The 14542-nt window shown below is 32.4% G+C and overlaps 1 protein-coding gene across 1 annotated transcript in view; it reads right to left on the bottom strand.

Annotated features, from left to right (window-relative positions):
- LOC115232589 overlaps positions 1–11414 on the bottom strand; it is a 14924-nt gene extending 3510 nt beyond the window's left edge. Inside the window, exons 1-2 of the mRNA XM_029802554.2 lie at positions 11374–11414; positions 10052–10293 (exon numbers count right to left, since the gene is read on the bottom strand). Of these exons, the coding sequence (XP_029658414.2) occupies positions 10052–10293; positions 11374–11414 (283 nt within the window). The remainder of the gene's footprint in view (positions 1–10051; positions 10294–11373) is intronic.
- Positions 11415–14542: the final 3128 nt, after the last annotated feature.

The raw sequence follows: 14542 nt of genomic DNA, 5'->3' as shown, positions 1-14542 counted from the left end.
GCTGGAGCACCGCCTTTAGTCGAGCAAATTGACCCCAGGACTTATTCTTTGTAAGCCTAGTACTTATTCTATCAGTCTCTTTTTGCCAAACCGCTAAGTTACTGGGACGTAAACACACCAGCATCAGTTGTCAAGCGATGGTGGGGGGATGAACACAGACACACAAACCTATACACACACACACATACATATACATTCATATATATGTACATATATACGATGGGCTTTTTTCAGTTTCCATCTACCAACTCCATTCACAAGGCTTTGGTTGGCCTGAGGCTATAGTAGAAGACACTTGCCGAAGGTACCACGCAGTGGGACTAAACCCGGAACCATGTGGTTGGTAAGCTAGCTACTTACCACACAGCCACTCCTGCGCCTATAAATTATTTTCGAATCTGTTATTAATTTGTTCATTCTTGCTGAATGTTGAAGAATTGGGAGCTATCTTCATGCAGTATTGATGATGTCATGATATTCTTGGGTAGTGGATGATGACAAAAGGAATGCTTATGAGCTCATTTTTATTTTTCTGTGTATGTTTTCCTCTGAGATCTGTAGTTGGGATGTTTTTTGCTTTGGTGATTGCTGTGTCAAAGGGTATGTTTCTTTTGGTATGTGAGTGATGGGAGGAATGAAAGTTCAAATATTGTTGTGTGTCTGTAGGTTTGTAGAAGAGATCCGTTTGTGTGGTGTTATTTTCTTTAATTAGAAGTATGTTTAAAAAAGGTAATTCCTTTGTGTGTTGTTCCATGGTGAATTTTATTGAGGTATGTAAATTATTTAAAAGTGGTCAAGAATATTAAGCAGTCATCCAAATATACTCTTTACTCTTTTACTTGTTTCAGTCATGTGACCGTGGCCATGCTGGAGCACTGCCTTTAGTCGAGAAAATCGACCCCAGGAATTATTCTTTGTAAGCCTAGTACTTATTCTATCGATATCTTTTGCCGAACCGCTAAGTTATAGGGACGTAGACTCACCAGCATCGGTGGTCAAGTGATGTTGGGTGGTGGAGAGGGACAAACACAGACACACAAACATATACACACACAACACATACATATATACATATATACGATGGGCTTCTTTCAGTTTCCATCTACCAAATCCACTCAATAAGCTTTGGTCGGCCCGAGGCGATAGTAGAAGACACTTGCCCAAGGTGCCACATAGTGGGACTGAACCTGGAACCATGTGGTTCATAAGCAAGCTACTTACCACACAGCCACTCCTATGCCTATATATATATAATATATTATATCATATATATATATATATATATATATATATAATATATGAAGAAAAGAAGGGTAAAAATACCACTTGTTAAAAATCAAAGTGAAAGCTTCAAAAGACCACCAATTCTATGATAAATACACCTCGTTATTACTGTTTTTAACAGTAATAATACTTCACATATTTACTTTTTTATTGTGTACATTAGTTTCTCTCTTAAAACGAAGTGGGATGTTTAAAGTCAGAAACGAAGACAAGCTAACGTAATGAATATTTTAGAAATAGATGTCAAATACTATCTCCAGCTGAGGATTGCAAACCATGTTTCTCATGCACAGCATGAAATCAATTGATATTAGGGTATGTATTAGCTGCCTTCATATTCCATCCTGAAGATAGGCCTATTTTTTAAAATGACCATTACATTGCTCGTGTGTGTATTTATCATAGAATTGGTGGTTTTTTGAAGTTTTTGCTTTGATTTTTAGCAAGTGGTATCTTTACCTTAATCTTCAAATATTTTATATTATACCTGTTTAGGTAGAAGTCTTGATAACCACCTCATTATTACTGTTTTTAACTGTAATAATACTTTACATATTTACTTTAATATATATATATATATATATATATATATAGTTATAATCATAATTATAATTATAAAAAAAATTTTTGCATAAGTTTTTACCAATAATGGGGGTTTTTTTCCATACTGAAACTACTTGGTAAAATTTATTAATTATTAAATTAATAATTCTTTACCCTATATTGGATAAAAAAAAAAAAAAATATATATATACACACACACACACACACACACACACATATATATATATATATATATATATGGTGACGTTGATGTTCGCCTGGGGCTAAATGCAACAGTGACACCCCCACCACCCTGCCCTGTCCCTAGCCATATTCGGTTGGCTAATATCCCTTATATTATATATATATATATATATATATGTGTGTGTGTGTGTGTATATATATATATATTTTTTTTTCTTATCCAATATAGGGTAAAGAATTATTAATTTAATAATTAATAAATTTTACCAAGTAGTTTCAGTATGGAAAAAAAAACCCATTATTGGTAAAAACTTATGCAAAAATTTTTTTAATAATTATAATTATGATTATAACTATATATATATATATATACATATATGTATGTGTGGTGTGTGTGTGTGTTGTGTGTGTGTGTATGTGTATATTATATATATTTTAACATTTAAATAATGAGGGAGATAAATTGAATATTAATTTAATTAATATCATTTTAAAACCAGTAGCCTAGCATACAAAAATCTGAAAAGAATTTTCTCTGATTTTATATATATATAATATATATATATATATATATATATATATATATATATATATATATTATATATATATATGATATATATAATATATAATGAATAGATAGGGATAAAGTATCCTGGCAGGTACCATGCAATTACTCAGTTATAATCTTGGTTATGGATCTCTATAAGAGATAAAAGCAGTAACCATACTCTGAAGTAATGGTTATTGCCACTTAAAAATGGCTGTCCCATGAGAACCGACATTACAACCATTTTAATCCTAGGAGGATGCCTCCTCTAGCTTGTTATTCAATGCAATTTGCACCTAATGTATATTGCAAGCAGGGGAATGAGCCCTTACCGTCATCCAGGTATGAATAACCAGCTGGAGGTGGCATCCTCCTGGGATTAAAATGCTAGTAAAATCGGTTCCTACAGAACAGCCATGTTTAAATGCAATAACCATTACTTCTCATGTATATATATATATATATATATATATATATTATATATAGTTTATATAGATATTATATATATATATTTAAGTATATTCTTAAATTAACGCCGATACCTGGGTACAAATTCACATCAGAAAAAAACACGGTTGAAGTTACGTGCCTAGGGCATAGATTACGTTTTTTCGTGTGGAAATTTGTATGTTTATTTTGAAAATATAAATATATGAAAGAATGGAGCTGAATGACGAATTAACAAATTCCCTTTATTTTCGACATATGTTTCGAAGGCTGCATATTCCTAATTTCGAATAATTGAGTACATACATTATGCCGCTTTCTCATCAGGAAAAGCAAGGAACTTATGTCAACATCAAAATGCACAAAAAACTTTTAGATGATTGCTCACGCGGAGCCCATAGCGCTATGGGCTCCGTGTGAGCAATCATCTAAAAGTTTTTTGTGCATTTTGATGTTGACATAAGTTCCTTGCTTTTCCTGATGAGAAAGCGGCATAATGTACTCCTTATACCTTCGAATTAGGAATATGCAGCCTTCGAAACATATGTCGAAAATAAGGAATTTTGTTATTCATCATTCAGCTCCATTCTTTCATATATTTTATTTTTAAAATATATATATATATATATATATATATATATATATAATATATATATATATATATATATATATATATATATATATATATATATATAGAAAAAACCCCCACATTTTATCAATTCAATAATGAAAAATTAAATTATACCATCTAGAAAATTACATATCATAAAAGATTAAATAAAAGATAAAACATATAACGATGATAATGTACAAAATAATAAATAAAACATATAATAATAATATGAGGAAATAATATTCCCTCATATTATTATTATTATTATTATATATATATATATCTTTGTCTTTTTCTGTGTATCTTTCTGTAGAAGAGCGTAGGCTCGAAACGTAAAAGGCTTTTTCTATTCCTGAGTGCTATACTAATACGTCTGTTTGTACACCACCTGCCTTCGTCTTTTGTTTATTTTCGTAAACTTTCTCTTTATATATCACGCGCCCACGTGGTCTCACTTGTTGATCCTATGTTCTCTACCACTACCAACTCTTATCATTCCCCTACGGACACTCTACCTCTCTCCACTGAACTTTTTACCTTTAAGGACACTTACCCTCTGGCTGCACCTCGCCCACACTAATCAGTGACTTTGTTATTGATGTGAAATCCTTGAAATACACCACGATGTCTACAAACTTTTGAACTTTTCGTAAAACTGTCCCTTTCGTTTTCACTTTATTTTTTTCATATTTTTCTTATATATTAATATTTTTTTACATTTATTTCATACTTTCCAAACTTCCCTGTATTTTTTTGTGACCTTGTTATCTCCCTACTTCCCCTCTCCTGTCTGACCATTCTAGACGCCATGATAGATCGTTAGCTACTACACGCATCTTTTTTCTCTCTTTGTTTCTCTCGTTTTTTTCTGTGTATCTTTCTGTAGAAGAACGTAGGCTCAAAACGTAAAAGACTTTTTCTATTCCTGAGCGCTATACTAATACATCTGTTTGTTTGTACACCACCTGCCTTCGTCTTTTGTTTATATAATATATATATATATATATATAATATTATATATATATGAGCATTATAGTTTGCTTGAAGCATTGTGGTAAAGAAGTGGAAAAAGAAAGGGAATATAAGAAAGTTTCTAACAATGCAGAAAGTTTTACAAAATCCTTTATATTTCAGGTGCAAAGCCCATCCTCAGGAGGAAGCAGTCCAAGAAGTGTTAGTTATACTGATTTTGTTGTTATATTTAAGCAGAAATATAAAACAATAAATATATTTCAAATATAATAATGTAATAACTAGACATTTCTTGGATTGCTTCCTTCTGAGGATGGGCCTTTGGAACTGAAATATAAAGGTTTTCTAAAACTTTCTACATTACTCGAAGCTTTGTTATTTTCCTTTTTTTTACACACACACACATGCACATACACATATACACATGTGTGTCTGTGTTTGTCTTCCCAACATTGCTTGACAACCGATACTGGTGTGTTTTTGTCCCCGTATCTTAGCGGTTCGGCAAAAGAGACCAATAGAATAAGTACTAGGCTTACAAAGAATAAGACCTAGGATCGATTTGCTCGACTAAGGGTGGTGCTCCAGCATGGCCACAGTCAAATGACTGAAACAAGTAAAAGAGTAAGAGAAAAGAGTATACGTTATGTATGTATATATATATATATATATATATTTTACAAGATAAGGGCAGAAGAAAAATTCTAATGCCAGATACGCCGAAAACAAAAAATTGTCGATAACCATTAAATTTATGCGTTTCGAAACAAACCGATAGAAATCTCTAAAAAATTTGTTATTACCGTATTGGTCCAATTTCGGGGTTAATTCACAAGAAATTTTCCCCTCTTCAGCGGCACATACACGAGATATAAATGAAATACTTATTCATACCCAGCGTATGTGCCGCTGAAGAGGGGAAAATTTCTTGTGAATTAACCCCGAAATTGGTCCAATACGGTAATAAAGAATTTTTTAGAGATTTCTATCGGCTTGTTTCGAAACGCATAAATTTAATGGTTATCGACAATTTTTTGTTTTCGGCGTATCTGGCATTAGAATTTTTCTTCTGCTCTTATCTTGTAAATTATGTATAAATTTTACCTTTAAAGGCATTTTTTGATATGCTGGCCATTGATAAAAATTTTTTCCCGAAAAAAATTTTATCCTATATCAATTATATATATATATATATATATATATATATATACACACACATATACAGTAGGCTTCTTTCAGTTTATGTCTACCAAATCGACTCACAAGGCTTTTGTTGGCCTGGGGTTATAGTAGAAGATGCTCATCTTAGGTGCCACACAAAGGGACTGAACCTGAAACCACATGGTTGGGAAGCAAGCTTCTTAATCTCATGGCCACTACACACATATTTTCCAAAGCACAATATTTCATGAAACTAGTGTTGTCATGAATGTTGATATTTTCTATCAGACTTTATCTTGTATTGCAGTTATTCAGACTCATATGTAGGTTGCTAGTACTGCTGTGAGGGGTAACTGAAGATACAACTATTTAGTCTCTTGGCAAATCTTTTCACTGACCGTTGGACTAAATATCTATTGTCTTTGCCAATAAAATGAAGATTGATTACAATTTGAGTCTCACTTGGCAGACAGCCAGTGGGTGGCAACTGTCTGAGGCACAGAGTTTATCTGGAACAGTTAGCTACAACTGCAAGGTAATTGCTGATGCATGTATATGTAAATATATATATAGTTCATATGTACATTAAATAATTTGGCTTTCTAAATAGCAATTAGTTTCAACTTTTGACACAAGACCAAAAAGTTTGCGGGAGGGAGTAAGTCGATTACATCACCCCTAGTGTTCAACTGGTACTTATTTTATTAACTCCGAAAGGATGAAAGGCAAAGTTGACCTCAGTGGAATTTGAACTCCAAACATAAGGATGGATAAAATACTGCTAAGCATTTTGGCCAGCATGCTTACAATTCTGTCAGCTTCTTGCCTTATGCTAAATAGTAATTAAAAACAAAATGGTAAGACAATATATATTTTATGCACAAATTCCCTTTGCAACCACAGATTTCAGGCTTAATGTCACTGTGTGGTACGTTGGGCAAGTATCATCTACTAAGGCTCTGTGGCGACCAATGCCTTGTGAGTGAGTCTGGAAGATGGAAACTGTGTAGAAGCCTGTCATATATATATATATATATATATATGTAGAAGGTTGAAAAGGAACACATGAGTTGATATATATGGAAAAAAAGGTCAAAATAGAAAATGCTAAAATAATTTTATATACAACATCTCAGTACCGGTTTCAGTCATTGAGACTGTTTTTAACTGTAAGTATGGAAAACAATTAAATTTTGGAAAAAGTAAAAGAAACATTTTTTCAAAAGAATATTTGCATAGTGTTCAAATACAAGTGGCGTTTTCCTTGTTTCTGCCTGTCTCTGTCTCTCTTGTTTACTCTTGTGGGTTCGAGGTTATTGTGAATTCTTAGTAGGGAATAATAATAACAATAATAATAATATAATAATAATAATAATAATAATAATTCACAATGACCTCGAACCCACAAGAGTAAACAAGAGAGACAGAGACGGGCAGAAACAAGCAAGTGTCACTTGTATTTGAACACTATGCAAATATTCTTTTAAAAAAACTTTTCTTTGAATTTTTCCAAAATTTAATTGTTTTCCATACTTACAGTTGAAAAAGTCTCAATGACTGAAACCGGTACTGAAATGTTTTTTATAAAATTATTTTAGCATTTTCTATTTTTACTTTTTTTTCCATATATATATGTAGTTCCATGGGGAATTATTACCTTGCTTGAAAAGAGATAAGAGATGGTGACTGACATCCTGTCTGAGCACATGGGCCAAAGAATAAAGAAAAGGACCTGTGTTATTTTCAAGCTAATAACACCACATGACCTATGTTGAACAATAGAGGCCTAACATCTAGAAGACATCTTGAATTTGTCTTATATCTTCTTTAATCTTCTTTAAATGTCCAGTGAAATAAGTTCATTCTACAAGCCTGCAAAACCATAACCCTTTAGTGTTCAAACTGGCCATATCCAGCTCAACTATTCTAGGTGTTCTATGTTCAAACTGGCAAGATTCAGCTCTTTACATCTACTATGCAACATCATTCTTAAACTAAACAAACATACCATCGAAATTTCTGAGCTACAAGATAAAGAATGATTAATTCAAAGCAGCATGAAGAATAAGCATTATATATGGGTACTAAAGGTTTAAGTTGCATTGGAGTTGAGTCAAACTGTTATATAACGTGTATATATTATATATATATAATACGTTTTATATATATATATATATATATATATATATATAATATATATATATTTATTATATATATTTTATATACATGTTATAATATATATATACATACTATATATACACACGTTATGTAACAGTTTGAATCAACTCTCATGCAACTTATATATATAATTATTATATATATATATATATATATATAATAAAAGGAATTCCAACCTTGTCTGATTTTCACGTTTTATTTACATATCTTATAATGATATAATATAATTAATATAATATAATATAATATAATAAAATAATAGAATGTTAAATCTTCATTCTGATTGAGACTAGTACTTTCATGCATTAATTTCTGCAATCTTCAGGTTCATGTAGTAGTGGTGACAGTCATGCTTCACAATTTTTGACTGTGGTGTCAAAAATTGTGAAGCATGACTGTCACCACTACTACATGAACCTGAAGATTGCAGAATTTAATGCATGAAAGTACTAGTTCAATCAGAATGAACATTTAACATTCTATTATTTTATTATTTTATATTATATTATATTATATTATATTATATCATATTATCTTATATCATTATAAGATTGTAAATAAAACGTGAAAATCAGACAAGGTTGGAATTCCTTTTATTAATATATTCTTCTATACACAATCACCCGTATATATATCTATATATATAATAGGCTTTTTTCAGTGTTCATCTGCCAAATCCCATAATTTCTTTCAGAAATTTTGGGTTGGCCTGGAGTTATAAGAGAAAACACTTGTTCAAAGTACCATGTGCCAAGAATGAACCCAAGACCACAAAGTTAGGAAGCAAAGTTATTACTACATAGCCATATATGCATCTACCATCAATTCAATTTTATTTGGGTTGACTGGAGGCTGGCCAGTGAGATTGAACCCAGAACTACACACTTACAAAGTGAACTTGATAACTATTCTACCAAACCTCCAACTATATAATAACCTAAGTTGCTTTATTTTTTTTTTATCTTAATCATTGTGTTCTTTATATATGGAGTGAAGTTCATGATGTTTGGTTGAGTAATGTCTTTATAATAACTTGTAAGTAACTCAAAGGAAGCAACTGATACTATAGTAACATAGAAGATGAATTTGTCAGACTGAAAGAACTTACTAAAGTGTTGTTAATTGACTGTAGTATATAAAGTATAACTAATAAGTGAAGCAGCTTCTACACACTTAAATGAACGAATATATATATGTATATATAGTCAGTATATATGTCTATATGTATAATATATTATATATATATATATATATATATATATATATATATATATATATATATTTGTGGTGAATGTTTGATCTAGTTGCCATCAAAAAACTGTCTTATTGAATATCACCTGCTTGATACTACCTGCAGCATATGGTTATAAAACATTTCCCTGATTGAAAAAAAGTATGACGCGAAAATCAATTTCTTAAACAGACAAGATGCAGAAGCTTCAGTCTCAAGGGTTTGTGAACACATACATGCATGCATGCATACATACATACGTGCATACACACATACTTACATACATACATACATACGTGCATACACACATACTTACATACATACATACATACATACATACATACATACGTGCATACACACATACTTACATACATACATACATACATACATACATACATACATGCATACATACATACGTGCATACATACATACTTACATACATACATACATACATGCATACATACATACATACATACATACGAGCATACATACATACGTGCATACATACATACATACAGACATACATATGCACACACATACATGCATACATTCATACATACGTACATGCATACATACCTACATATGCACACACACATACATATATATGCATGTGTGTGTATTTGCATATGTGTATATATGTGTATAGATATTATTATGTAAATATATGTATATATACATATACATTTGTACATATATACACACACATGAACACATGCATGCATGCGTCTGCACATGCACACACACACACACACATGAGCCCAGCTACTAAGTTTCATTAACTTTTATGCAGCGTATTTTGGTGTATCTCACATTTCCTTGATGTTAAAATATCAACATGAAAGTGAAAAGTAAATGAGTTATTATTACTTACCATTTTGAACCACTTTACGGCATCGTGTGTAATTTTTTTGGAATAAATCACAGTCAATTTCAAATGAAGATTTCTTTGGTAGTTCGACACAGAATCTTCCACTCTGGAAAGGTGATGAGTTACAGTTGTAACATTTGATGCAGAGACCTAGAAGAAGAAGAAGAACAAAAATAATAAAACAATGATAAAGACATAAATACCAACCAAACAAGATGATTAATATAGCAATGGGAATGAAATATCTGACATTTAGTAAGTAAATATTTGTGTTTCTCTTTTTTTTTTATTTCTCTTCTGAATGTTTGATCTGTTGATTAGTACTTTTGTAATAGACACAATGTTGAATTCTTGTTTCAATTCTTTCCTCTATATTTGCCTGAACTGGATAAATGTTATAAAATATGTCTGCATGGTACAGGGCAGTGGTTCTCAACCAGGGTCCATATAAGACTTTTTGGAGGTCGACATAAGTAAAATAGTAAATTAGGGTCCATTGTAGTATTTTATGGGTCCATGTAAAAATTTTCCTTGAGGTATATTTATTGCAACAAAGAGCTAGGTTTCTGTCTCAAGAAAGAACTAGGTTTTTGCCTCAAGAAAGAACTAGGCTTTTGTCTCAAGAAAGGGTTAGGTTTTTGTCTCTGACATGTTACAAAGTTCAGCCTACACAAAACAAAATAGGAATTTTAAAAGTATGTATAACACTACTTATTTAAACATTGAATGGCTATGAGGGTCCACCAGAATAAAATAGTAATCAAAGGGGTCCATAGATAAAAAAAAAAATGGTTGAGAACCACTTATATAGGGGATAAAACAGTAACTTTTACTTGCTGGGTCTGCAAGGACGGGGCAGTACCCATTGCCTTTTGTAAGTCTTCTGAAATTATTGGGCTTGGTGTCATTAATGTTTCATTTAAACTCATGCAGGTTGACATATGCAGGGAAGACATGAGCAGGAAAAAGATTCTAGAGGGGTGATGCTTTGGAGAAGAAAGATTGGGAACAGCAGTTAGTGTGGGACCAGAAGGAGGGGGCTGGATGCAACAATAATGATGAGAGATGGAGAGCTGAGTCAGTCTGAAGTGCTTGACAGAAGGAGGTATGAAATGAGCTGGTTCCAAGGAACTACTGTTATGGTAGCAATTGTAAAAAACAAACTTATTGACATTTTGGTGTCTTATATACTTCAGGCATGATTCTACAGGAAAAACTTCAGTACATTGCAATTAGAATCTTGTTGCTTTCTACTCTCAATGAGTGAGTAGTTACAATATAGGGTCCAAAATGTTTGACATTTTGGTTTATTTCTATCATTATACCTCCCATTCTTATAGGTTATCTTAAGCATCACAAGTTTCATGTTCAAAATAAAATATTGGACAATAGACTGATTAAGTCTCACTTCCATTCACATCCATTAAAATAACATTTGACATTAAAGCAGTGAGCTGGCAAAGTTGTTAGCACACCTGGCAAAATGCTTAGTGACATTTTGCCCATCTTTATGTTCCGAGTTCAAATTCTGATAAGGTCAACTTTACCTTTGATTCTTTCGAGGTCAATAAAACAAATACCAGTCAAACACTGGGTGTCAATATAATTGATTATCTCCCTTCCCTCGAACCTGCTGGCCTTGTGCCAAAATTTGAAATCAATATATTGCATCACAGAGAAGTGACAGACCTGGAGTGTCTCTAACAAGCTTCACAACAATTGACAGTCAAATATTTCAAAGTCAACAAGTCTGACTTTCTTCAGAGCATGTGTAGAAGTGTATTCTCTATGGAGTTGAAACCTGGACAACAAAGAAGGATCTTCAAGACCAACTTGATGATACATACACTAAGCTTTTCATGAGGGCTCAAAACATCTCATAGCATGAGCACAAGACTAAAGAGAAGATTTATGGACACACCCCACCCATTTCTACTATTGTTGCTCAATGCAGAGTAGAGTTTGCTGATCCATATTGGATAAAATATAATTTTGGAAAAGTGGTGATCTGGCAGATTTGGTACCACAGTGGACTATATGCTTAGTGGCATTTCTTCTGGATTTACATTCTGAATTCAAATTTTACCAAAAGTCAATTTTGCCTTTTATCATTTTGGAGTCAATAAAATAAGTACCAGTTGAGCACTGAGGTACATGTCATTGACTAGCTTTCTCTCTCAAAATTTCGAGCCTTGTTCCTATAGTAAAAAGAATATTTTGGAAACAACTGTACTCTACTAGAAGATGAAAACCACTCTACTGCATTGTTATAAGTGGAGACACACAATATAAAACTGATGATCTACAAAAATTAATGGGGAACAGAATAGAGTTTCCTGAAATGGTGTGGTGACATGCATCTCAGTTGTAATAGCTTGAAGAAGAAGAACTAAATCAACTATAGTTGAATTATTCTGAGAATCACCGAGAAACATTACTATGTCAATAATAGTCAGTTACCTACTCAAAATATTTCTCCTCTTCCATTAGTTTTAGACTTTGTACAATAATGTATGGAGTATGTGTTGCTTTGATCCAACAAATGGACATGACATCAAAAACAATGTGTTAAGAGATGATAGAGTATTTGGCAGGGCAAATTTCGTTATATGCATCTGTATATAAATGTATATATATGTATATATATATATATGTGTGTGTGTGTGTGTATGAATACATATATAAATATGTGATTATGTGTGTATGTGTGTTTGTATGTATGCATGTACATAAGAATGTGTGTGTGTGTATGTGTAACTGGTGTAAAATACAATCGAAAATTGAATAGTACTGACCCATACAAACATAGGAAAGTAGACACACACACACACACACACACACACACACACACACACATTGCTGGCATGCAGCATTTGATACTTTTCAATTCAAAGGGTTTTTAACCCAATGTCTCCACAACATTATTTATGGCCTAAATTAATTGAAGATAACTTGTTTCTAAAAAAAAACATAAACAAAAGAATTATGAAAATAACACTGATAACACATTTTAACAGATATATTTACCAAAATTACATTAAAATATCTTGAAATATGAAAGAGTAAATTTATTCAATAAAATCGCCATTGGCTTCAACCACGGCCTCCACACGACTTTTCTGGTGGTGGGGGGTCTCCTACTTTAAGTTGGATGAATGCTGCCATAATCATTGCCTTCAGTTCATCTTTGGTGTTACAAGAAGTTTTGTTGGTTTTTTTGCTTAACTGTGCTCCACACATAATAATCAAGGGAGTTGCAGTCTGGGGAGTTAGGTGGCCACATGTTAGGGGTGATGTGGCTGCAGAAATTGTCTGAGAGCTACGACTGGGTTCCTCTGCTGGTGTGGCATGGCGCAGTGTTCTGTTGCCAGACATAGGGTCTTCCAGTAGCCACCCTCTTGACCCAGAGTAGCACTACCTCCTCCAGGCACTTAATGTAGGCCACCGGGCTGGGTGTGAGGCCATGTGGGAAAATGAATGGAGGCATAACATCGCCATCGCTAGTGATCACTCAGTTGACTGGATGTTTGATTTTTATCACTCTTGGTACATGTCCTCAGATTGCACTGTCCTCAGAATGGCAACCAAACACTCACAAATGTTCGTATTGGAGCTTCTGGTGCAAATGCCAAGCAGTACAGTATGTCGTTTTCAAATTTCTGGCAGAATGAATTGCATCATGGTGCTGTTTTTCTCACAGTCAGTGTCCAACTGACTCTACTATAATGTGTAGTCGACAAAATCAAAAACAAATAAAGCACATGCATGAAATTAAAAGTATAAAATGGTGACAATTTATTCATTTCACCCTGTACATATATATATATATATATATATATATATATATATATATATATATATATTTACACACGTACATATATATGTATATATAAACACATATACATATGTACACTTATACATACACACACACACATTCCACATACACCACTTTATTACTATATCTTGCATTTTAGTTTCTTCCACCTCAACATGAGAATTGATTGTCACCACTCAATCAATTTCTCGGTTTCTTAAAAATTAATTAATTTCACCAATAATAATAATAATAATAATAATATAATAATAATAATAATAATAATAATAATAATTCTTTTTCTTCTTCATTTTCTTCTTCTTCTTCTCTTCTTCTTCTTCTTCTTCTTCTTCTTCTTCTTCTTCTTCTTATTATTATTATTATTATTATTATCATCATCATCATCATCATTTGCGATATTGTTGGCGGAATTTCATAGAGTGTTTCAAAAAAGTATTACTCCTTGCAACATCTATATTCTTCGCTGTCAAATATTATATCCTTGCCGTAAGGCTTTACTTCCACACCCACCAACTTAATTTAATTCATCCTTAGTTGAAAGTCACCTGTTGTTATGTCCTGTTATTTGCTTTTGTAACAGTCTCTGTTTTTTTTTCTTTTTTTTCCGTCCTTGTTTTCATATACATTTGTTGCTTTCTTCCAAGGAATCTAATGCTCTT

This window comes from Octopus sinensis, linkage group LG2 (assembly GCF_006345805.1).
Source record: "Octopus sinensis linkage group LG2, ASM634580v1, whole genome shotgun sequence".
In the NCBI taxonomy this organism is placed as follows: Eukaryota; Metazoa; Mollusca; class Cephalopoda; order Octopoda; family Octopodidae; genus Octopus; species Octopus sinensis.
This window is presented reverse-complemented; position numbering and strand designations above follow the sequence as displayed.